This window comes from Varroa destructor, unplaced genomic scaffold (genome assembly GCF_002443255.2).
Source record: "Varroa destructor unplaced genomic scaffold, Vdes_3.0 BEIS01000005.1, whole genome shotgun sequence".
Taxonomy (NCBI): Eukaryota; Metazoa; Arthropoda; class Arachnida; order Mesostigmata; family Varroidae; genus Varroa; species Varroa destructor.
Window position 1 is genome coordinate 16,546,043 of NW_019211458.1, and position 26,861 is coordinate 16,572,903.

At 41.0% G+C, this 26,861-nt stretch overlaps 2 protein-coding genes across 10 annotated transcripts in view; one reads left to right on the forward strand and one right to left on the reverse strand.

Moving 5' to 3' along the window:
• Positions 1-5,197: 5,197 nt before the first annotated feature.
• LOC111251220 (lipid droplet-regulating VLDL assembly factor AUP1 homolog) lies at positions 5,198-12,427 on the reverse strand. Of its 8 annotated transcripts, none has more exons than XM_022807603.2 (7): positions 12,081-12,427; positions 8,124-8,447; positions 7,740-7,887; positions 6,838-7,293; positions 6,162-6,389; positions 5,927-5,986; positions 5,198-5,783 (listed from the first exon to the last, which is right to left on the reverse strand). In XM_022807603.2, exons 1-7 carry the CDS (start codon positions 12,425-12,427, stop codon positions 5,637-5,639), a joined length of 1,710 nt encoding a protein of 569 aa, XP_022663338.1. In that variant the 3' UTR covers positions 5,198-5,636. The 8 variants fall into 8 exon arrangements, with proteins under 8 accessions (XP_022663338.1, XP_022663337.1, XP_086847208.1 ...); XM_022807602.2 differs by having other exon boundaries at positions 5,927-6,001; XM_086991082.1 differs by having other exon boundaries at positions 6,156-6,389.
• A 572-nt stretch (positions 12,428-12,999) lies between these two features.
• LOC111251222 (docking protein 3-like) overlaps positions 13,000-26,861 on the forward strand; it is a 55,635-nt gene continuing 41,773 nt past the window's right edge. Inside the window, exon 1 of one of the 2 annotated variants that reach the window (XM_022807606.2) lies at positions 13,000-13,140. In XM_022807606.2, coding sequence (XP_022663341.1) covers positions 13,060-13,140 — 81 coding nt within the window. In that variant the 5' untranslated portion in view covers positions 13,000-13,059. Of the gene's footprint in view, positions 13,141-14,952; positions 15,157-26,861 lie in introns of those variants that run through there. The other variant, XM_022807609.2, reaches the window with a different exon arrangement.

The window sequence follows — 26,861 nt, forward strand, 5'->3', positions numbered from 1 at the left end:
TATATATATACATAAGTACATATATATAAATACAAACATATAGATAAACTTCATGAAGACAGCAGCTCTGACAGAAACAGGAGGGAGGTCAAATAATAACTAGGGTTAAGAATAATATTGGAGAAAAGACACATTTATTGCTATTATTATTATTATTATTATTATTATAGTTTTTACCATACAGGAAAAAACTGTACGGTAAAACAAAAGCAACAACAACTGATTAGATTAGATTAGATTAGATAGTGATTATTATTATTGACGCCACGAAGTTGAAAACGAGAAGCACATGGAAAAAGAAAATGGTGAAAACAACAAGAACAATAAATACAAATTTTAAATATTTTAATGTCGTTGTGTATTTTCTTTTTGTTAAGTTGACTTAAATTCGCTAGCTGAGTCCAACAAAGCATTCAAAAATATTTATTAATTATTGGTGGTATTGGCCATCATCGAGCGGAAAAAAAACAGTATCGCAAGCTATCAGTGATGTCACGCTATCACCCTTCTTCAACCAACAGAACAAAGAAGGTGGTATCTTTTATATTTCATTATTTTTCACTGCTCTACTGATGATCTGAAACGATAAGTAAACAGAACAAATACATGTTGTACAGAGTTTTGTTGTGAAAGTTTACGAATGATAAAATCATCAAATGTGTTTTTTCTTTTTTATTTTTTGTATGCCTGATTTTCACTCAATGTATCTGCCGAGTTGGTTGTGGTGGCCGTTTCTTCATTGGAAAAATCTAGAGAACGATCTCGTATATGGCTGAACTAACAATAACAGCTAGTAGATGTAACGATTCTAAACTGTGCAAAGCGACATCGAAATGGGGAAATACTGGAGAATCTGCTGTAAAATGATTACGGTGAGCTTGTCACTAATGTGACAGTACTAATAAATGTATTTAAAATTTGTCGGATTGTAAATTTGTGGCCCATTTTTCTTTCGGCGTAAGATTCACACATGTTGCGCATGCATACATATATAATACGCTGTTTGTTAATTATACATTTCACTTGGTTCCAACTTGTCTGGCAAATGTAGAACAGTTATAATAACATTAACGTATAAGGACACAACAGGAATTGATAGGACGCTGATTCGATACGCAGCGTGTTTAACATCAACGACGTGGAAAATAACAATGATAACAATAGCTAGTAGTAACAAATACTAAATGGACAAATAAAAATCATCGACATGCCACGCAACAGAAAAACAACTACAGAGCACCAAAAATGTTGTTGTGGCCAAGAACTAAGACAGGTAACGAGGCAACACAACATATATTACGTAATGCAACCGATGAGGGAAACGGGCTGAAAAATGATTGCTTCTATCACATACTATATTGAATATAATGAAGTTAAAATTGTATTCACGGCAAGTTGTAATAGGTAAAACGAAAGGTGACAAGCGGATTATAAATAAATTAAAAGGGTAAGCGTATTATTTTAATTGTATTTTTGATTTCTTTTCTTCCAGAACAATATCTGATCAAGCTATTGGAATAGTTTTAAATAAAGGCAACGATGCTAAGAAAATCTCACAGTTTGTAAGCTCTAAGAGGGTTTGTTTAACTGAGCTAACAATACTGTCGGAAGTGCGATAAAGCAATGCTGGTTAATCCACTGATTGTTTACCTTATTTCTAGTTTAAGAGCTCGTAAGCGAAGACCCGTTCATTAATATCTGTGAACATGGCAGAGCTCATACCAACATAATATCAATAGTATTTCGTCAGAGTAAAACAGAAGCGTGTTTTTTTCGCTATAGATGTAGCGGAGGATTCCGAAAATGTTGTTGGCTAATTCCTAGCAGACAGGTAAAACATAGAAATTCTACATATTAAGGTTTAGGACATCATCATATATATGTAGCTAACGACGAAGGGTGCGTAAAATCAGATACTAGGCACTGACAATACGTTTATTGCTAATACACCTGATGATGCAAACACAGACGATCGGATGTTAACCAATGCTCCCCATCGTTTGTAACCGGTCGCTTGCTGATGGCCATGTACATACGTGTTACTGGCTTAAACTTGCCTTGGTCGGCATATGCTATCAATATTGGCCAGTTACAACTGAATGATGCTTATATATATATATGAACATGAATGTACCTAATAATTACGGCGATGATTATGAAGACACTAGTAAGATGAGATAGTTGTATGACATAATGCTATTGTACATACCGAAGATTTGGTCTGCCTATTGCTGATACTGAATTGTAATGTTTACGTTTACATCGCTAACGCGGCGAGAGCTACTCTAGGCAGTTGGTAGGTGACATTAAAAAAGGGAAGAAAATAAGAGACTAGTAGAGGAAGGTAAAGCTACTTTTTGACATACAGAATACAGGGAATGCATATGCCGACTCTGGCGAATAAAACAACACAAAGGATTAGATGCCATAAAACTTTTACTTAACGCCGACTTATTCGCTGATGGGCATTGCTTAATCTATACCTAAAACAAGGCATTAAGCAGAGAGAAAAAAAAGACGTGAATTTACAAATTATACGTTCCATATTGATCGTATGCCGTGTTAAATAGCCTGTTTCGGCTGATGGAACCATGCGGGAGGACTAACAGAAAATCATCATAGAGGTTTACAGAACCGGGCTCCTAGTACTCGCCAGAGTTTGATGATCACATAAGTGTTTTACTCTCGTTTTGCACGGATTGAACAGCTGAAGAATAAAGCATGTTTTGGAATTTTGTATGAAGGCAAAAAAGGCAAACGACGTTGCTTAATTTTTCCTCTTCTTCTTGATAATTCGTTCAACCTACCCTTCTTAATATATATTTAATGAAAAACCCAACGAGTTTTAATGGCAGTGGTCACAGTAGGACAGAATTAATTACACTTAGCTTGTAATTAGTGTTTCAGTCTTTGTGCAGGTGACGGACTCTCTGCGACAATTAGGCCTTTATTTTTTGGCTGTTTCTAAAGCTTGGTAATACTTGGTGATACTGAAGCAGATAGTGTACATTTGGGAACTGAATCGACACTTCCATCGTGCCACGTAATTTTTTCGATGATTGAACAGGTGCAAAATGATGTAAACAACTTTTTACTTAGCTCCTTTGTCCATCTTTGCCTTCTGCGCCATTGCCGTTCGTGAACACTCTCAGCGTATTCAGATAAAACACGCACACAACGCATACCTATACATAAGCACAGACAAAACGACAAACTGAAAAATCTTAGAGATAAAAATGAAGCAAAATAAACAACATTCATATTCGCCTCATATATATATATATATATATACCACAAAGCATACCTCTATTTTCTCCATCTATGGTCCATTAGTTAAAAACGTTTTGTGTTTATGAATAGAACCTGCTTCATCATTCTTCCATAAATAAAGAAGAAGATTATGAACATGAGTGTCATATAAACATACATCACTGCAGAGGACTGAGTAGAGGGCATATTGAATAATGTGAAAAATGACACAGGTGATGATGATAATGCTGTTTAAGATTATGGTATAACCTTTAGATTATGTTGGCCTCCGCTGATCAAGTTAAGGAACTGACGGATAAAAGAAACGCGGCAGTTGAAAGAGAGACAAAGCACATGTGAGTAGTGTCGTGAAAGGACAGATGTGATTACTGATCCAGATCGTCATGGAAATGCTGAGCGCTGGTAAGTGCTGGTCACGATATTTCCGAAGGGGATAGAGATAAGAGGAAAGAGAATAAGGTGGATATTGTGTCGGCGACCGAATATGATGAAAAATAGAGGAAGCAACTGCTAAGATGATAGTAACAACGACAGGACCAGTAACGGCAAAAGAACAATTCTAAATAACGACGACAATTATGATGCGAATGATCGAAATAATAATAAATACAAATTTTAAATATTTTACACGGTTGCGTGTCTTGCTTTTTTTATGAGTGTTGGTTCTGTACCAGAAATATTATAGATTAAGCAAAACAAGAAACGCGTTCACCATAGGAATTATCAATGCTAATTACGTATTCAAAACGTAGACTATCAGAAGCAGAATAATGAAAAATTAGTTCAAGAATAAATAGTTGCGATTTTACAAGTATAGTCCTCCTTTTCTACAAGATCTGCTTATAGTCTTCCATAATATCTTCATTTACTGTGCTTTTGAACTTAAACCCACTATCGTCTAACTACGAAAATAAGATCTGAGGGTCATCAAACAATTATGAGTAAGTCTAATACAGAGATGTCGGATTTGCCTTATCCGATAAATTCTAGTAATTATACGTGTTATATATGCTACATACGTGTTTTTCTTTGTATACTACACACAAAACCTATGTGACAAATACGGCACAAGCTATTCAAAAAGAGAAGTTATTATTTGTAAGCGGATGGATGTGAATAGCGTGTTTTGGTCTGTTCTAGTGATTCGCCATGAACAATGTGTGAACAGCATTAATTGCTTGAGCCAAACAGACCAGAAAACACGAAGCTTTTGTTGGTATTTCAACCTTGGTTATTGTTGCATTTTAGAAATAGACGAATCTTAAGATGCTTACCGATAAGTAGGATATTTTTACTGGCCTGCCTTTTGATTAATTTTTGATTAAGTATTCCAAACTTGGAGTCTATGACAACCACCATTTTCACGCTGTCATCTTAGCTGTCTTTGGATTATCCAATATAAGAAAATGATGAAGATAGCTTCCAACTGTCTCTCATTAACATACAGTCGCCTGTACTGAGATGATTCTGGTTACTGGGTGGGCATACATACGACTGTTAGGTACACTACCAAGTTTTGTATTTCGGCAGCTCGGCATATGCCGGTCGTGATTAAACCGAAAAATCGTTTGCGTTGAGATTCCCATACTTTTTGTAGGGTGCGATGTAGTCTAGTATTGATTCCAACAACTAAAATCAATTTTTTGATGGCATCTTTGAACTAAAGAATCATTCATGCGTTTAGATTTGAATTTATGCCGCGTTCATTCTCGAGGATAGTCGGTCTTAGCACCGACTGCGCAGATAACTAAGGTGGGATCAAATTTTCAGTGTAAGTCGACTGTCGACAGACCCAGTATCGACGTGTCATTACTGGATGAGGAATACACTCGCTTGAAAGATTTTACTCGAAAACGAAATTGAAGCCTGTTTTTCTTTTTTTTTTTTCATAACTAAATCGAACGTGCCTAAATCATAAGACTAAGTATTCATATTTAAATAGCACACACATATATTTTTCCGTAATCCTTTTTGACAATAATGATCCGTAGTAATAATAATTACGTGTACGACTTGGGGAAAAATCTACATTTAGACCTCTTTCTTTGTTGTTGCATGTGACCCAACTGATGCGTTAACAGCGTACACCCAGATAGTCTTTACCGATTACCCCCTTGGGTTCAGGATGGTCATATTTCTAATATTTGAATAGCACTCTATCTTTTTCTGTTTATAACTAGATGTAAATTCACAAGTGGTCAAGAGTTAAGGGATGGATATTTGTATGGGCAGAGGAAAATGATCTTAGCATGTATTGGACATTATTTTTGAGGACGATGCCACTTTGGCCTCGTTTAGTTGTATCATTTTGATATTTTTTTTTTATTTTCAACTTGGCCTTTTGCTGATGTCATTGATCGCTATTATTACAATTTCAGTTTATGTTTCTGGATGTACTTAAGTCGTGCATTCTCGATCAGACGGGCCTTTCGCTCCTGGTAGGACGCAAACCGTTCCTCAGCGGTCGACCCAAAATTACTCGCAGACGTATTAAACATAACTTTCGCGTTTTCCTGAAATAATAGTCCATTAAAGCCTATATGGTGATCAAAATTACCCGAATATAGTTACATATTAGATATAATCTATCTATCATCTACTTTGATAGGGGTACAACTAACAAACTGAAATAAACAGAATGGAAGCTTTAACATACCGCATTTTTTACCAGTTCATTGACAGGTGAATCTTTCTTCGTGGACGTGCTCTGGCGTGGCTGTGGAGAAAGTACCTGTGAAAATTCATACATTACTCCCAATATAAGACGACAGAATAATTTTGATAAAAACAGACCGAAAACAGATGAAGATTCTTGACTAAGTTTGTTACTTATTTGGGAGAATCTTAAAATGCGTAAACATAATGTAATACTCAAGTCAAATTACCCTCACTTTTTCAGGCACATAGTGGACAATTCCATCAACAAGCCGACTAATGGTGCTATCTACACTACGAGTCTCTTGAAGGTCCCGAGCGATCACTGCAAGCGGTACATCCGGGAGAACCTCTTTCACCTGCCCGGCCATACGCATCAACTCCGGATTGGCCAATGCTTGAGCTTCTTCCGCGCGTCGTTCCCGCGCAACGCGTTCAATTCTACGTCGCTTTACAATGTCCAACTATTTGAAATATAGAAAATAAGGTAAAGAATGAAAAATTGCGGTCGCTTGCGTTCTGCATTAAGTAAATGCAACTATTCTCGCCTTGCGTTTACTCATCATTTAATACTTAGCAAAGAGCAAATCAAAGAAAGGTCGACGACCGCCAAAGGCTTGCTGTCCACGATGTGATACTAATTACTTCATATATCGAGCTGTACAATAATATTCGTAGTAATCAAGCATTACCTCGCGGCACTTCAAAAACCAGTTACCTAGCAAGCAACAACGATATCAGTGACATCAAAATGCTTACGGGCCTCTTGCAATTAACACAGTTTATACATCGACTTATGTAATGTTCATTTAACATAAAGAAATCGTGCTGACTGAAAAACGTTTATATTTCAACGCCTTTGACGATAGTATAACTAGTTGTAAATAAGTAGAGTCTCCTGCTCATCCTTACCTTGTCCTTGTAGGTGTGCGGTGTCGTCTTGACACCCAATTGCGCGGCTAGCATCTCGGCCACGCGGGCCGCAAACTCTTCGGCTGTGTCATCTTTTCCGCGTCTAACCGCGGGCAATCTCGATACACGGAAAGTTGTCCACGGCGAAAATAGCATCCAGAGCATGTCGGATAACCAGGTACTCTCAAGGGTACTCAGAGCAAGATCCCGGAACAATGTCCGAGTTGCCTTTATCGCGACCGCTTGCACAGGCGCGCCCAGTTCAAATGGCCACAACTGGCTAAATTTTAGTAATGCCGAACCATTTGTGATTGACACCTCAGGGAAACAAAGCAGTCCTGTGCTTTGCGTTTCCAGATGTTGCTTCAAGCTCGATACAACAGGCTGCGTTGAAGAGCCAAACTCCTTATAGATATGGCCCCAATTTAAAACGCTGGGCAGATCCCAGACAGATGGCTGTAATACAAGCAATCAAATGTTGTCGCAATGACTATTTTTTAAAAAGACAGGTTAGATAACCCAATGCTAAACTGAATATTCGCTATGATGGGTGGGTCGGTGTTAATTCGAACCCAGGTGTGCCTCCATCGTGCTCACTGTGTCTGAATAATCGTATTTAAGCAGAAGTCTGCATACCTCTGAATCTCTACTTCAGGGTAGATGCAGTAATACAGATATATTGCCCGAAAATACTTTGTCATATTTTTTTTTATTTGTGTCGCGCGATTTTTTAATGTAACAGAGGTTTTGTTCAGCGTCTTACGTTTGTTGAATACTACGTGTATGTATTCCCTTACAAGGAACAATCTGTTTTGTCCATTGACTAGATGTTAATTTGTCTGCATTCATATCCAGTGAAAAGGGCTTATATGGTTATCATTTTGGTGGCGTTTTATACAGACCAAAACACAGGGCGTGAGAACGTCGAGTAGCCAATGATCAACGATAGAAACATGATTTGCGACGAACACTTTTACGTCAGGATCCCGATTTTTGTCTTCCTCTACCACCACCAGCCCCAGTACGGTACACATCACGCGTACCACGCAACTGGCGAAAAACGAACGCAAAAAACTACGTTAATACTCAGCAATGATGTCGCAAAACGTCAGTTGTCAGCTTAATACATTTCTGAGCGTTTTGTACATTAGTTAACCGATCGTTGACGGAACTGAATCGCAGTTTAACGGCACATTACCTATTTCGACTAATAATGATAGTAACTGCAATATACTTCTTGTTGTAGTCATATGTAATATTGATGTCAGAGCTTATTATCCACTCACCATCGAACCTTAGAAGTTTTTGGCAACATCAACGTCACAAGGAAGGCGTGTAAGCAAATGAAGAATCTTAATAGTGCAAGGATAATCCCGATCGGGAAATACAAACATAGCAATGCTACTTGACTGGAGGTGCGAGACGCGGCAAATAACGATTCGAGTGGAGGTGGCGGGGGCGCTGCCAGCTCAGATGAGCCACTCTGCGAATTCCTTGAGCTTCGTGAACTCCCTGCCTCCTGCGAGCCGCCAGAAGTCGACGGGCCCGCTGCGCTAGACATCTCGACCTCCTTTGTGAAGTACCACTTTTTGTGTAGCTTTTCCTTCAGACTGAAACGCAGCGTAAACGGGACGGCGATAAAATAAATTATAAATGAAATGGGATAATAGGGTATTGAAAGAGAAGGCGCGTATGCTTGTTTTGGAAAGAGAACTGCATGCGTGCATTATAAGTGTTACAGTTCTTTTATCGGTGAATAAACCCAAATAAAAAAATGAAATTGCTTGTTTGAGCCGTTTATTTCAACTGGGCCTTATAATGCATATTGCAAAGCATTTTAGAGGCAATCTTCTAAAGTGTATTTCTTAAAGCAAATCGGAGACATAATCAGAAGTGAGTTTAACTGGATTTTTGAATCATCACAGCACAGGGGTAGAAGTAATAATGATAATCACTCGATTGGCAAACCCCTCAGCCCCAGACCGCAGAGGTGAAATATATTGTTATAATAATTAAGTATAAAATAATTCGAAGATGTATGGTTCCAGAAATTACATAGATTTTCTACCTTCAATTAAAATACACACGAAGCGTGGTATATATACGATACATCAGAATGATAATGACTATACGAGGAAAATTCACCAACAATATGCCATCAATATGCAACTACAGATTTATGTCAAGCGTAAAGCGTACTCTAAACGGGGCCAATGTGCATCAGTCTCTTTGCTCTCTGTAGCGCTCACAATGGCATTCAGAATGAACTACGGCCAGCGCCCAACTTGACTGCTAACACTGAGAAAATTATTTATAATTTTTGCTGCAACAACAAAGGCTAATCTTTGCAAAGAAGCATACGGTTAAATGTGTTCTACTATATGTTGTATACTACGTCCTAAACGGTATATATGCATTATACGCGAGGCCATACAAGCACATAGAAACAAAGCGAAATAAATATAATTGATTTCATCAATGCCATTTCCATAAAATCCAATGATTTATAATCAATATTAGAATGCTGTAAAAACATGTATTCAGAAAGAATAGACTTTCTGCCTGTTTTGTTTTTTAACAGGACTTGAAGCAGAATACTACGATATTCCTATACGTCTAAGGCAGTTTGACCTAACATTTCAAGCAATAATCTTTTGTTCGTGCGCGATAAAAAATTTCCTATTGTATACCATAAGGTTACCAGCTTCCATATTAAGATACTGATGTAGTCATGGTGTGGTCTTATGACAATGAAGGCCTTGACATTACTGTCTCTGACAAGATGGTGACTAGACTTTCTGTGGCTTGTGAGTGTATGTAATTGTTGTATAGCGCATAAATGCATCCGCCAATAGCAGCGAAGTACTTCTGAACACACTCGTGACTTTGTCGAAATATAAGAACCAGCAGTACTCTCTATGCACGTATGAAAATCAGGATGGTGTAACATTGTCTATTAATTGTTCTCCTGATGTTGTCCCAGAACTCGACAGATTTCGGTAAACGACCCCAAAAAGCTAGCACAAACGTTCAAAAGAGGGTTTTTTTGATAACTTAGAATACTGGAATATTCTTCCATAAGACCTCATTTGTGGCGTCAAAATGCGAACAGAACAGGGATCTATTTTGTCGCACGCTGAATTAGGGCTCATTGCTGCAAAGTTTTTTGTAAACCAACTGTCATAGATACAACAACAAAGTAAAACGAAGTAAACGCTAAGATTGTATACTTCCTGTTTGTTGGTGTAGCAAACCAATTTAAACGTGTAGTATTTTCTCGATAGCGTTTCTTATTGTGTTACCCTATTTTCTGTGCATGGCTATTCTAGTCAACCAAAGTGACGGTTCCCACAAGCTTATGCAGTTACGAAGGAAACGTGCTCAGATTCTTAACAAATGAGTATACAACGGGGATGTGATTACATTTTTTTAAAACTAAAGTGCGTCGTTTATTTCAGTTAAAGTCACGTATTTCGTCAATTAACGCGCTAGTACGACATACTACTTATCAGTTGATTCTTATCCTCGCGGCGCTTTTCGTAGTCATCAATTAGCTAGCTTAATTTTTGTACCTCTACGTAAAAAGTTGCCTGGGCTTTTAGGCGAAATTTGTGTCACTACCGATGCTACAAACCCAATAGACCGGAATTTGGACTAGCCACGATATAGGAGTCCAGATTTACATTAAGTAACATTTTCTTCCACAATTTGTTCTGGTTGCACGATTATCATCGTTTCACCCACTACTGCATGAAGGAGTCATTAGAAAATGTATACTGGTCTACTTCTATGTCTCACCAGGACGGCACTATTATCACCACGGTTGTCCTGACATGTCAGCTAAGTATTCTTCTCGTCCCTAGTTGATCCAATGGCTCACAGAGCTACAATCATGCATTGTCTTGCTGTAACCTAACATTCGTCAACCGTATAGGAGCGGGCAGCCTTTGACTGTTGCAGGGCAGATATTAACAGATATTTGTTGCTGCTAGCTAGAATTACTCAACGTGCCTACTGAATTCAATTCAGATTAGTTCAGCTGTTTTGTTGTCTATGTTGAGCTGCTGTTGCTGTGCCATCGTTAATAGCAGTCCCAGGAACCGCGTTTGGTCAGCTTTTGCTTGGTTTGCTGCCTGTTCGAAGGTTACGCTGCTATCGTCAGTGGGTCAATGCGGTAGACACAGACGCCCCGACAGACACTGTTACTCAATACGATCGTGTAGGATCAGAGAGCTGTGCCGGATTGCATCGACGTTGTCGCGTTTATTATTACCTCCATTGTCGGCAAAGTAACTCAGCGATCATAACACTTCATAATAAATAGTAGTCGAATAACACAGTTTTCATTGGTAGCAGATATCAAAGAGAGAGTAACACCACAACTAAACAAAGCTCAGCTGTCCTGCGATGATTGCTGCTTCTCACAAGTTGGAAACCCAGCGGAAGAAAGAAAAACTACAGGTACGAATCATATAACAACAACTTATCAACAGTTTACGAGGTGCTATGTTAAAAAATTCAGCTAACATATACTCGCTTCTTTTATAGACATCATCGAGGCAATAGCGTAACCTCACTCCCTCCTGAAGGTTGACGATAACAACTGCTATAACTCACCTTTTAATCGAGCTCTAGCACAAACACGCACACATAAGGAAACAGCAATTTGGAAGAAAATGGTTTTCGATTACATTCGTTCACTCACGGTGAACGCTGGCCACTAGCACGGCGTTTCGCGCCCTTACAGTCTCTACGCACACTCGTTGTTCTGGACGAGATTATCGCAGTGCCTGTGTAATTAATCGCCGATAATATGCCGTGTTATACTAGTTTTTTATGCGTTTCAGAAAACTGCACAATTTTCTTCCCTCGCATCTCACATATATAGATTCAATGAAGTTGCATCAACCCGCCTGCTGCTACTGTTTTTACTACTTCGTCTATCTCCTCTCAATAATACCCACCAGCAACACAATATTCACTGTGAACAATGATACGATGGAGTTGTGGCACAATTTCGAATGTTGGCCTGCGCTGTTTTTTTTTTAAATACGGCGCCAGATCACTAGACGCAGCAGATCGACACAAACAGTGAATGGTGAAGCGATTCTAAGGACGGTAACGTGATACTCGCATTTGGCATCTTAATCAGCGCCCCTGCAATTGTAGTGGAGGTTGTTCTTGCACAGCATGGAGCATTCTGTGAAGTGACACTGAACATGTAATTAATTGCGGTTACAAACCTATTGACAATTGCATTGTTCGCAAACGTTGCATTGGCGGTTTCGAGGTAATGTCGACGTTCACACGATGGTAAGAGTCCGGCCACACTTCGAAAGCAAACCGCGCGCAACTCAATGGGTGAAAAATAGGAAGTCCATTTTGATTGGCTGCGAGCCCGATGTCCGCGTGGATGGATGGGAGACGACGGCCAGCTGGTTACCTGTTCTGTGAGGCAACAAAGTTTCGCATCTTTATTGCTGGCTGTTCTTGTTGGCTGGGTCGTAGCGTACGGAGCGGCGCACGATCGTCGCGATACTCCTGGTTTCCTCCTCTCAAAATGACAATTGGTGGCGAGTGGTTGGAGCATGGATGAAACGCGCACCGAAAGCGCTCTACTAGTACCGGCTTAGCCTTGGGTCGAGACGGAGCATCGTGGAAATTCGTCGTGAGACGACGTCGCGCGGTGTTGCTGCTGATGTCGCTATTACTGTGCGGTAGTCAAACATTTCGTTGGAATAGTGTCATCCAGTTGGCAGCTTTTGTGTGCTTGATAAGACCTCTGAGAAGTGGTAGCGACATCAGAGAATAATCGTCTCACTTAGTACGGCACTAGAGAAAGAAAACGCAATAATAGTTACAACTGAAGTTGCTTGGAGAATCCAATAAGAGCCGGTGGCTTCTGTCGACTCGAGAAGTTTTATTCTTTTGCTTAAATGATTATAGTGGAATTACAGAACACATGCATAGTGAATTTACTTTCATTATCGAACGCCAGTCGGATACTGTTAGGAAGTGTAGTTAATTTAGTGATACTGGAAAAACATCAAGACTAGCACACAACGAATAGCCCAAACAGGCGCTGTACGCGCCCATATTGGATAGCATTGCGCCTAGACGCACAACGAACCTCATCGAAGGACTGCTTATAGATAAGAACAGCAACATTTGGAGAAGCGCTAAAGTAACTCCAATTTGGGATAAATAAAAACGCTTGAAGGGATGCGCGAAGTGGACAAAGAAAACGGGGAGCGACCCGTACGTAAAGGCTACCTCCTCGTGCCGGCGTGGGCTCTGGTGCGGGTAAGTGTAATCCGTTTAGCGCATTTTAAATCGTAAAGTTGGCAACAGGATGTCATGGCGCGCGCATCCATGATGACTGCATATGAAGCTTGCTCTTCCAATTATATAGTTTGAATACTAAGCAAAAACTGCTGTTCTATTAATGGAGGAGTTTTCAAATTCAGCATAAAGTTTTAGTGAGTCCTTCATTGAGTGTTATGAAAGACCAGATGGGAACAGTTATTATTCATCTGTCAATATTTTTTCTTGAATTGGACGAATACGTCATCGGGATTAGTAGTTCTAGAGAGATGTCGCGCATTTTTAAAAAAAAAAAGCAGTGAAAAACGGTAAGGACTTATTGCAGCTCAGACAATCTGGGACGTTGACGTCAAATCATCTCGATGTGCGTGTAGTGAGTGAATTGAGCTCAGTACTAGCACGTTTACTTTTGATAATCTGAATTTTGATAATTCATGCATAAAATACTGCTTCAGAACTTTTTCACGTTGTTTATGTTGCCAGCGGGGCTTCAGCCGGTTTCTACTTATCGCATTCGACCTATGGTAATCGCAAATTGATGTTGGCTGACTGCATTTTCCTTATTGACGATTGTTGCAAGTGCAAATTCTGGAAATACTATATATTTACTACTACTAAATATGTGTGAGCAACAAATACGCTAAATACGCATTAGATATTCCGAATGATCAAAATTAGTTGATCCAGATCAACCGGAAGGAGAAAAGAAATTAAGTGGAAAATTCGCTGATGTGTCGTTTTTAACAAAGAGCTACCTTATTTAGTGGGTAGCGAAAGCGAATTAAATCGTATATACCAATGGTAGTATCAGAAATTATTGATCTGCTGACTCATTTCTTCTGGAATTGTATATTTGGTGTAAAATAGCTATAGATAGGTAAATTTGATACAGATTAGCCCGATAAGGCCGAACACACTTTGTGACTGTGCAGCTGACAATTAAGTTGTACTTGCTTGCTGAACGAAAAAAGATAGTAGCCTTCCGGCTTGAATATCAAAAGGTAGTTTGGTAGTGTAAAGATCGCTCTGTATTTTTATTTACTACTAACGCATTATTGTCAGCTTTGTCAAGGGGGGACTCTATATTGCATAGAGCTTCCACAGAAGGTGATATTATCGACATATGTTAAACGGGTCTTGAATATTTTAATGGACCTAAACATTTTGTATCTCTCGTTATCTAATAATACACAACACGCCAGTTGAGCGTCAATTGTTTTCACCTCTATATAGGCTATGTTCCACATTACAAGTGTTTCAATTAAGAGGTAAATACACTGCGCCTGTCGAATCCGTCTCTCAGGGGTCCTAAAATAAAGACTTTTGTTCAGGCAACTTAGTTTGTTTCAACTTAATGCTTAACATTTTTGGCCATGTTAATCCAACGGTGAGCACTTGAGCTCTATGCCAGTTCTCTCCAGAGAAAGGTAGGGCAGCCAAGAAGAGGCAAAGAAGAGAGTGGCCCTAATAACTAGGGAACAGGTGGACATAATTCCAAATAAGCGTGACTCGAATTCTTCAAACCCGAATTGGGCAATCGTCAGCTTTAAACTAGCTGTGCCACTTGCGCTATGTACCAAGACTTTATCAGATTAGAGCGGAGAACGATTAAAGGAAACGGCGGTAGCGAGCGGTGACGTCCAGCACATGTAGATCAAATACAATGTTTTCATAGTCGCGACGCTATGGGATGTTTTTGCCGAGCGTGATGATCGTATGTACAGACCGCGATGCCGCTCACGAAGATGACAACAACAGCGATGGGAATATTCCGCTGGCGGCAGGAAATGCGTCAGCGAGCTGGGCCGACCACGACCGCAGCGTCTGATAGTGGCGCCTCCAGCGGTGAAAAACAGAATATGCACGAACGAGGAGTTTCGAGACAGTTTTAATTTTGATTCCTTTTCCAGTGGTCCATAAAAGACGCAAACGTATATATATCCATATATACATATATGGATGGCAGGGCGTTTAAAAGAAGTTAAGAGAAGGAAGGTGAGTGAAATGTGAAAGAATTGAATTTATGGAAGAGCAGCACTTCGAAGAAGTTTAACTTGGTGATCCGGCCGATCAGTGTTAATGTGCTCAAGTCGAGACACGTCGTACAGTACAAGCAGGCCAGTGAAAAATTACTGAGTCACGGAGAAGCGGGGCGCTGCGAGTTCTTAATCGCTTTTTGTATCTGAATGTGTCGTATGTAGACCGGTTGAATGTTCTACGTATATTGTATATTTATACACCGATTGGCTGGCTGTTGCTAGCGGTTCATATATAATTACAGTGCATTTGAAAGTTGCGGTTGCAAACGATAACATTAAGGCTATGCCAGCTTCGATTTAGACTATTCACACCCGGTTCCGTGTTCGTCCGTGTAAGCTGCTCGGTCCATGCATCACGGTTGATTAATTGTATAGAACTACTATAACTATTAATGCAGAAAAACATCTCTCCTAGTCTATGACAAAATTAATGATGTTCCTTAGTGCAATGGTTTCCTGCCAGAGATGTTCTTATGCCATATCGAAGCCGGCACCGCACAAATATCAATATCATCATAAACGTCTTTTATGCCATTGAATACTGTGGGCGTAGGGTCACGTGTTAATGTTATGCGTTAACACCCTCAAGCTGAGCACAGACTGCTATGAACCGTTACATTATAGGTAAGAGGCATACCAAACTTGATCGTGTAATTAACCTATTGAAATAATCGCTCATGGCGCAGCGTAATTCAATAATCCCGGTTTTTTGGTTACACCATAATCTTCTACTACATAATGCGCGACAATTAGGTAACGACCCACAACAACAATCGACAACGAACACGAGTGTCTCAATTTGACTGGGGTACATTTTCATGGTTAGTCATAGCAGCAATGACAACTTCATCTACGGATACTATCAGACACAATTTGAAATTGGCTGACTCGCTAATTGTTCACTCAGGTTGGCTCTGTTTTCAGATGGCCTAGAGCAATATTTGCATCATACATTGGGTGGGTATTGTGCTAAGTGACACATCTAAGCTGACATGCTGAGGCCGAAAAAAGGGCATCTAATATAGTATTTACTCGTCCATGGACTTGTGTCATGGCATTGGCACAGGGCTATTTCATCTCAGTGGTTCGTATCAACCCAAGGTCATCTGCTCATCAGCAGAAGTCGTCCTTCCGTTGCTCATAACGCATTGTCCTACTGAGTCAGATGTGACTTCGCCGATTTCAAGCCAAGGCAGTGGTAGCAAGAATGGGCGTATTTCAACTTATGGCCACGCTGCAATATTCCATAGCATGTATGAAACGCTGCTGTTTTTGCGGTTGACGATAGCTCTATGCGATCGAGCGAATAATCATTGGTGGCCCTCAATAGTAATGGCCACTGCGGGTATTCGCCATTTCTATGGCTTTACGGCTGCCTAGTCATGCTGGCTCTGCTGTGACGACTAGTCTTGATAGCGGTATTATTTGGACTAATTACTTTCAGGTACCAAACAGGCTACATCTTTTCTGTGCTTATGTTCGCTACCAACATATACTAATATCTCTATATTAACTACAAATATCGGCATTGTATGTACCACACATTGGGGAAGCTTCGTTGCACAGGCGAGCCTTTCTACGGTCATCGGTATCATCCTATGCATCTAGAACGGCAAACGGCGGAACTTTGGGTGACGTAAAACGTTCACCTAACCAAACTGTAATGAACAGCTGTGTGAATACTCCAATAAATTGTCATCTACACCTAGTTCTACTTTCCACTACCTGTCTATCCAATGTAAGGATATTTCCGCATTTTTCTATTCGGTTATATAGGAAATGCCGGTTAGACAATTTCGCATAATCACATAGAGCTGTTCCCATATATAAGCGCGCAAGATCGCATACGGACATAGAAGTCGCCCTAGTGAAAATAGGCCCTGAAGTTTCAAATTTGTCTTGAAAGTTTAATTGTCTTAAACGAGATTAGTTTCGTCAATGTAAGACTACAATTGAGCATTAATACTTATATGGTGTATAACTGAAGATATGAAATCAGACTAAAATGTATATTGTTAATACAGCGGACATTTCACTCACTAGGATTTTGCCTGTGACGCTATTTACGCTAGATATGCATGAGGTATCCGACTATTAGACGGCTCATCGTAAACAAATACATTGCAACTACTTCGTTCTTCTTGGAACTCAACCATATGGTTTTTCAAGCATTGTTCTGTTGTTGTTGGGGCGCGTTCCCACCAGATTTTCTTCCTGCCGAAGATGGATCCCTACCGATTTCATTGAGAGGCCCCCGAAACAACTTATCTCAAAACTACATCTGAAAGTTGATAGAAGCCAAGCTGAGCGTGGCCGGACTGCAGTTATTACAGACACTGCACATAAATTTCGTGTACCATATAATAATGATCATCTCTATCATCGTCATAAATTTCCCGGCAGCCTCCAAAGTGGATGGTTCTACAAAATAACCCGCTTTCACATTCAGCAAAAACATCATTGTGAGTTCTTGCTCGTTTTTAAAGGTACGAACAATGTACATGAGTCGAGGAACATTTTAACGCGTATGCCGACGCACCATTGAAGGCTATTGCTTTTTGAACACAAAAAAATACGTAATAAATAAAAAAAGGCGCGCGTCCCATTATGTCCACATTTTCCATTGTCATTGAACGTATAACTCCGCGTGTCAGTCGCGTGCGGGTCTGAAGACACAGCAATCCTCCGTTCTCCTGTCAAAAGAAAGCCCTACGTTCATTCAAGCGGCCGCAGCTAACGACTCTCGATGTGTCGCAATAACCATACCAGTCTTCGCGGCCAGCCACGGCGAAGCGGTTATTCAGAGTCTGATGACCTGTGCACGCGTCGGCGCATGTCCATGTGTCTGCGTGTACATGTATACACATACATATATCTACGATATATACACGTACAGCAAAATGCAACTGCAAAGCGTTGGTGAAGCCTGTTATACGTCACCACCAATTTTGGATACACGGCATGGTTCGCCAGATCGCCGTTTATTATTATACTAAGCGTACATACGAACAAACATTGAACTAATAGACGTAAGCTAATCTTGGTGTGTCGATTCTATTATATATGCGGAAGACCACTGGTGCAGCTGAAGCTAACATCGTCCACTGCACTGCCTGGAGCGGCAACAGCAGTGGCTCAATTGTGCGCCCCCGTACGCCGTCGCCGTAGTTGATGCTGCACGTCGTTTAATAACGACAATCTGAACACAAGAGTTCGACCTTTAGCATCTTGTGGTAGGGGTCGCTCCACCTGTTTGGCTGTTCAATCCACCGGATATGTACGTCGGTCCTACGCTAGTGTTCTTATTATACACAGAAATATCTGAGGTGTTTTACTCGGGCTTTTTTACTGCTGCTGTTCCAAAGACTATGGCACGCGTCGCTGCTGCTGCTAATCTCTCTCTCTCTCTATATATATATTATGTACAGGGGATATATAGTGATGTTTGTATCTAGCGCTTTGGGCTTAATAATATCAGTTCGGTGCTGCCAGCTTCGACGTGTATGCTGTGACAAATCAGTGCTTACGATCGTACGACTGGATGGTGCGCTATTATAGTCAGAGTGTATGTTGGTGTCGACGCGTCAAATAGCAAGGCCCTGCCACACTTCTAGAGAAGAAGCACGAAACACGTCATAGCCAAAACAATAATGAGATAAGTGACTCGGATGCGACCAGCAAAAAACGCCAGGTTCTGCATACATAACCAAAATGACGCGTAGTGCAAACATGGCTAAATCGATCGTATACGTCTGAACGGACCAGTGAATTTTCACTGTGTGCTGATTGGTGATTGTGAGAATACAGCTTTTTTTCCATCCTTATGTTGTTCTGTCACTTGTGATTCCGAATCATCTCCCGCTAATACATCATGATCATTTCCTTTCCTTTTCCCCCTTTCCTTATAGTTTTGCTTTTATTTTTCCATTGACCTCATATGTGTGTGTTTTTGTCTGTATTTTTTCCAGTTCGGTTAGTATTTCGTATAGTAGATTTTATCCTTTTTTGCGTCTGGCCAGTTGTTCGAAGCGACCTCACATCTGATCTTCACCTTTGTCCTTTTCATCTACACGCTCGTGTTGATGGGATTGTTGCTCGTGACTTTGCTCATCAGGTCCTGACTTGTCCCGTTTCGAGTTTGGATTTAGCGGTATCCCACTTCAGGCAGTCTGACGCTCCCAATCGGGTCTCTCCTCTAAATCTGAAGCATATTTGTGAAGTACTATTTTCTTTGTCGTTTTTTTTTTTTAGAAACGATAGATCCGAGCACAACAGGGATACGCCATGTGAGAAAGGTTGTGGGAAGTGGCGGTGAGTGGAACGACGAGAATCCTGAATAACGGCTCGATGAGGTTTCGTCTATGCGTTCGCGGAAGAATGACAGAATTACGTGCGTTTCTGTGCCTGGCTAAAGTTTGTAGAAAATGACGACAAAGAAAGGGCAAAGAAGCGTCGGCGAGAAAGAAGTCTCGAAACTGAGGAATTAATCCTTTTGCTGATACATGCATGTTTCCGGTGGAAGTCGGTTTTAGTAACATGTTTTTCTGTTTGACGCAAAACTGTACAGTTGTATCGCTCCTAACAATATCTGTATAAACAAAAATCACCAAAGAATAAACAATGTATTTCATCTTTGTCTCTCTACTCGAAACCAAGCATCAATAAATGGCCATTATTAGCGGTCACATATTAATGTTTTTCGTATATAAAGAAATGCGGTACGTATAGAAGATACCTGATACTTAGCAATACGAAATGCTTATTGTAAACAATCTTATCACATTTTCAAGTGATCAAAGAGTATATGCCATATGGCTTCTAGCGGGCAGAAGACTGTTTCGAAAGCGTCTTCCGCCTTCATGTAATTTGGCCGTATCCGAGAAATGCTGAAAGAGAAGATAAGAGTTTGGCGTTTCTTTGTTCTTCATCACGTATCTGGGCTTTCCAAATAGAAAACACTAATAGCTGTAGTATGTCAGAGCAGCCTAGAGGCTTTGAGAATGGTCCAAGGCGGCTAGGCAATGGCAGGTCTGTGCACACATTCAGTCACACACAGAGTGTCTACGTTAATGTCCAATCCAATACTATCTCCCAGTTTTCTATCTATCTTTTGGTATCTAGCACTGCTTCCCTGTGAGCTTGACTCATAATACTGACACTATCTCTTTCGGTATAGCTTAGCTTATTCTCTTCGCTGTTCAGCGCACCATTGCGACCTGTACTGTTGCTGCCAGTATCCAGGTGCCTAGATCAACGCACCTGCTCTATTCTTGATGCCAGTGATTATAGCGATTTGACGACAACAAACGAAACCGCCATCGCGCATAACAACAGGCACCTGTTACCTTCCCTGCTCATTTACTTCACGGCATCGGTTCTGGTTTACGGCAAGCGAGAATGAACGTTGCAGTTCTTCGTCCATCGTCTACTTTCGTCTTCATATTAGCTGCCAGCGCCATACCGACGTCGTATACACTAGCGACTAAAACGAACATTATCTTCAATGGTGGACACTGTGACAACGAGAACCAAAAACATTCATCGTAGTCGCAATCTTAGTTCTTCGGTCGTTGAAAGTAGCCACAGGGTAAAATAACTGGCTGGTGTTTGTTCGTGTCTTTTATTTTCGCATGGCTAATTTTGTGATTTTTAATCTAAGAAATGCCTAAGATCTACGAACTCCTAGCGGTTTCAATACGTCGCTCAGTTGTCTTAACTTAGACTTGTCTGAACGAAACATAACGTACATTCGTATGAGAGTGGATCTGTATAACGCATATTGTTGTCACAATCGTCGGGAAGCTATTCACAGGGGGCTGTAGGCGATTAAGCCTGTACGCTATTTCTGTTTACTCCAAATAGAGAATTGCCATTGAGCGAATGACGTAGATCCAGAAGTGGACGCAATTCAGCATATTTGTTCGTGTCTTACCCGCTATCACGACTTGAAGAGATTACCGGTCTGCTTCATTTACAGGAACTTTTAGATTATGACGCTAATTATGATGATGATCAGGGCTATAAATTTATGTCTGACAGGCTGACTTCGTATACTGTTATATACATATGTGTATGTATATCGTTTAAGTCGGTATAATAGAAAAAAATACCCGTAAATGTTGTATTCTGCCATAGGATAATAGCTACGAATAGTATATCCAAATAATAGATTTATGTACCGCTTTTAGTATAAGTTCTACATGATTCGTTAATTGTATCGCAGAAATTACATTGAATACCGTGTCACCGCTGCTTTGTTCTGCTCTATGCTCGTAGAGCTACAACCGATAATCGTTCAACCGTTGCTCGCCTCTTCGTTTTCGTCTGAACATTGTTTTGTTTATAATTAGGCTGATTTCACAGACAGTAGCGACTTTTTTGCGTGACAATTGTAATTGTCTCCCTTCGTTATAATGCCATTATGAGGCAGATGTAGTAGCGCCGTGGGGCCCTGAACCGTGCAACCGGCCCTGGGAACGCGACCTCCAACACGGAGTAATCCCGGTGGCCTTGCAGTTGTATTTGTAAGTTTTTAGCGTCATCAGCAGCGGCAGTCGTCATAGTAGCAGATATAGCAGCTGTAAGAGCAGTAAGATGACGATAGCTGATATTCATCCGAAACTCTACTTTTCGTAGATAGGCTCTGCAAGGACGAAATGAACAACAATGTAGTAACGTGTGCGATATGTGTGTGTGTATAGCTTGCGTTGAAAACATATGGAAACGACAATACGAGCAGATTTGCAGTATAAGCTTGTTGTTTTTGCAGGTGACATTATTATACATGGTAGTCACGATGGGGGCGCAAGCCAAGTATGATAAGGCACTAACCAGCAAGCCCGGGCGTATCGCACTTTGTTAACAGAACAGATCAATCAGATTGATGACGATGGGTTTTGTCTGACCCACCTAGTAGATATGCATTTATAATGTACACAGTTACGCTAAGAACTTAATCCTCTGATTACACGATCCTTCCTACGTGATCCCACCAAAGTTAGTAACGAAGTTAGTTAAGTGTGTAGAGTCCGATTACAGTGCGCAGAAGACAAGGATAGGTAAAAAAACACTGGACGAAACAGGTGCCCACTTCTCTCTCCAAAAAATAACACGTGGCTATGATTTATTCCGATAGTTTGTCCTTCCTCGCCTCTGTAGCCGTAGTGTTAGCTTTACCTAATTCGCCTTAAAGAAAATAGCCGTTGAACAGTACGCTACAGTCATAGGTTCTTCTAATCAATGTTATCTGCTGTCCATCGTTAATAGCGACGTTTCGGAACTTTGTGTGTTCTTGTGTTGCGACTGTGCCCGTATTCGCCGGTACCATCCGAGCTGTCGTGTGATTCGACTGCAGCCGTTCTCCTATTGAGATCCTACATCTGCTGCTTTCTATCTACGGCAAAGTGGAAAAATAATCACATCGCATTGAGAGATGAACAACGAACTGCCTACGGCTTGTGGTTACCAAATTAAGCCGCAATTTACCGAGCACGCACGCATACACAAAGGTCTGTTGCTGGTAGCCCGTGGGCAACATCGTCGTCTTTGTTGTCTAACTAGTACCTCAGTCCTGCTTGAAAAGGAAGCATGACGATCCTGCGAGTAGTCCAGGATAGCTGCACCTCGCCAGTAAGAACATTATCGATGAGAGTATCGCATCAATTGTTCAGTGGAAACCGCTACCTCCAGTAGTGATTGCCGGCATGTTGCCCGCGGTCTGATTTGCCGCTGCTGGGCTCCTTCATGATGTGTATCGTCTATGTGAGAGCAAGTTTCAGAGCTGATGGCAATTTTGTCGCTTGTCTGTTTGTCTGTCTAACGAACGGACGAAACAACGACCCGATGATGATTAAGGCGATGGCGGATTGCGTCACACTTGGGGACTGCTCGTACTGCTTGTTTACGAGACTGAGCGATCGCCGTGGCGGCGGCGGCGGTGCAACTGCGCTTGCAGTGGAAATACTTTTGGTACTGCGTAGCGCACTAAAACGTGAAAAGCAACGGGCCCCGACGACGACGGACAGGTAAGCGGCCCGACGGACAATCAGGCCGAGTTGCTTCGCCGAGGTCTTCCCTTACACGCGGTCAGAATGGACACATGTTATAATAGCATACAGTCTACTCAGCAGTGCTGACACTAGTTTCCAACTGCGAACAGCTATAACGAGTGGCGCTATTATCGTTGCGGTCGCCGGTTTTCTATGAAAGCTGGATACTGCACTCATCTGATAGACACTATTATGCATGTATAATACTAATAGAACCTTTGGCTGGTTAACAGGCCGCTGAGCTAGCTGCCGCGATAGCGTCCGTCGGCATAATAGCAATGGATCAAACGGCATCCATTACAACGGTGCTGGAAACAGCTACCTCTTCGTGAGAAGTCAAAACAGTGCAACATAAATATCCCGTGCACTAGCCATTGTTTCCTACTTCAACACTCAGCGGAAGCGACAGCGACTCTGACGACTCGAGAGAATATTAGCTAACCCAGTCGGGTAAATGGACCAATTTAGAGATAGCAAATTTGTACCAATGCGTTAGCCGAGTCATGAGAACAGGCTGACTGACTGACGATTTCGCAATGGCATCAGTTCTGCAACGTATGAATGTAAACGTGTCTGTATATGTGCGGTACTGTTCACACTTTTTAGATGTTCGATAATAAAAATTCTTCTAATAAGTAAATACATATAATAATCGCAATAATAATAATGGTTATTATTATGATAGGACATTGGTATGCAACCTGTACACCCGAGCCAATGTAACTAATAAAATTTCCGTTCACTTGGTAATTAGGAATCGAATGCACGCTTTATAATCCTTACCTCGCCCGATTTATGGCGAGGCCATGTCTACGCAGTGTCAACGAGGCATGCCTTTCAACGGACGGTTTCAACCGCGCCTGGACAATAGAATAGTATAAACTGAAATTATAATCGAAAATGCGTTTGAATAACACTCAAACAGGACAACGTTTTCAATAGGAACCATAAAAGAGGCAGCGGCAGGCTATAGCGTGAAAAATTGTGCTCCCGGTTATGCGTGCGCTTGATTGATTGATTGATTATATACTATATGACAGCTCAAAGATGAAGAGCTTTAGTGGTGCAGCACAAAAAAATCGAGTAGCTGAGCCTTTGGCGCAGTTTCCCAACCATTTTATACGCTAATTGGGCAAAAAAGCAAACCAGTAATTGGTATGTAATTCCCCTGCTCCCCTACATAGCCACGCTCTTTATACTACCGCAGTCTCTATATAATCGCATGCATTGTGACAGTGTTATTATTGTTTCGGTATTATTGGCTGGCTATTTCTCGTTAAGAAAAGGACAAGCGGACATTGTTGACGTTCATTACAAATCGTGACATGTGTGTAAAGAAATATCTAGAACGTCAACTAATCAATTAAAATAATACATTTTAATAATAGAGCGGATCTAGTCGAGCGAGTAGTCCTAATGTTACTTTTTTCACGGAATCCTCGAGCTTTCCCACTCATTTGCTATCCGACATCAACAATTATTCAGTAGCCCGCCGTAAAGGTTTTTCATGTAGAGATTCATCATGGACTAGGAATTCGTTCTTTAATTACGTCCGACGATTAGAGGATGAACATGGCGCTGTGACCAAGTTCGGAGCAGACGCTAAATGCAGAACAGGGGAAAGGGAATTCGCCTCGCGTCTACCCTGACAATAGTCTTATATGCGAACAACAAAACACTAATGCACTGAAATACAGCGTAGGGGTAATGTTGTTTTTTTGTTTATTCGTCGTCTAAATAACCGATAATAAAAAGCTGCGCATGTTAACAGTTTAATTTAGCCTAATGTTGAGGTAAATCGGATGCAATCAGTCGTTGTTTATAAAAAGTCTGCTATAGACACAACGTGTACAACTTTCAGGTCAAGTTGGCCTGTTTGTGAACCAATAGCTTATCACTTCAACGATAATGAATAATTGATTAGGAGCTTATATGCACGTTAAGGCATTTTGTGCAACGACCGACTGGAACGGCACTCTGTACAGAAACCAAAGGTAGCCAATACAATTTTGATCACAAATAGACTGAGATCGCTTATTGAATTGGGATTTACATAAGGCATCGATGTCAAATAGACGAAACGAGATTAATCCGAAAGTAGGCAAAATTTGGTGTCGCCAGGGGGACGCCGTTGGTGTGATGCGTAGGTGACTGAGCGGCATTAGATGACAAGGGATGGCGTGGCCGTAACGTCACCGTGTGTACAGGATTTATTGCAGCTAGGACAAATTTTGTGCCGATAAGCCTTCACGCACATATAATAATTATGCATACATGAAGGGAAGACTTTACGAACCAGTTTTGGTTCGCTACTTTTTTTTCTTTTTTCGATACGTTTTTGAGCATAAGGTGTACACCTCAAGAACGATATGCTTTGAAGAATCAAGCCGCTGCTAAGTCTAGTTAGTATTTCCTTTAGCAGAGATAGGCAAATTTTGGTCGGCGACGCTTTGCGCTTTATCTGGCTTAACTTTATTCAGCTCATGTCGCGTATCGCTTCTTCGCCCATTGTTCTTTTTTGAAAGCGAAGTAAACAGCGCAGTACGCTTCGGTTCATTCAGAGCCTGTGCTCAGACTATATAGTCACACCATACATTATATACATCTATATATATAGTGGCGATATAGACGTTAGCAATACCTTCGAACATTCTAATTCATTAAGTCCGTTGCGTTGCACCGAGCCTGTGATAAAGTTAATTATGCAGTCACCAAATCGAACGCCTCACTTTGTTTACCAGCCTCCAGCACCGATGGCCGGCATCTTCGATATTTGTATTGATCGAAACAGACATCTTTCGAAACCAACGCCCCAATGTTGCGCATCGCCTGTGCACTTGATGGTATTATGGTACTCGCTATACATATAATATAGTGGCGTTAGTGCACTATGCACAGTCCCGTCCAAAGACATCGCATCAGCTTCGCGGAAAATTTTCCACTGACAAAATAAAAATGTGGCTTATGTTTATTTACATTAATATTATGACCACGGCAATCGAAGCTATATTACATTGGGAGAGAAAAGTAATGGGATACGACCGCCATTTAACTGCAGCAGTCGTGCATCCATTCACGTTCGTCGATCACGTAACAGCATCAAAGACAATGCAGAATTTTCTACGTGGCGTGGCCTGACATCGTTGCAAGTAACAAGACAGAAGGCCTGCTAGTAGGATAGTTTACTTTACCACCAAAGTCACGTAGTGTAATTTGACATCGGCGTGTGACGCGCTGCCCTTTTAAATCTTAGCATGTGCCGATACATATATATATATAGAAAAAGCGGCAGTAAGCAGGGAAGTCATCGACCGTGAATGCGGTAGTTGCTCGATCCATGCCCATGTGTTGTTCTTGGGCATGTCTGTCTGTCTGTCTATCTGTTCATCCGGTGATGCCTTGAGTTCCATCCTTGATTGACGCATGTCCATGTTACGCCATACGAAGGAAGAAAATCGCGCGTCTGTTGAACGTCGAGAACATAGTGGTTGAGGTCGACCTGTTTACTCTGGACTCACGACGAAGAGATCGATCCAGTTATCATTGATGGCGAGAGTATCGTTGAATCATGCCGGAATTGATGGAGGACCTTCTCTATAGGGTTGCCACGTGT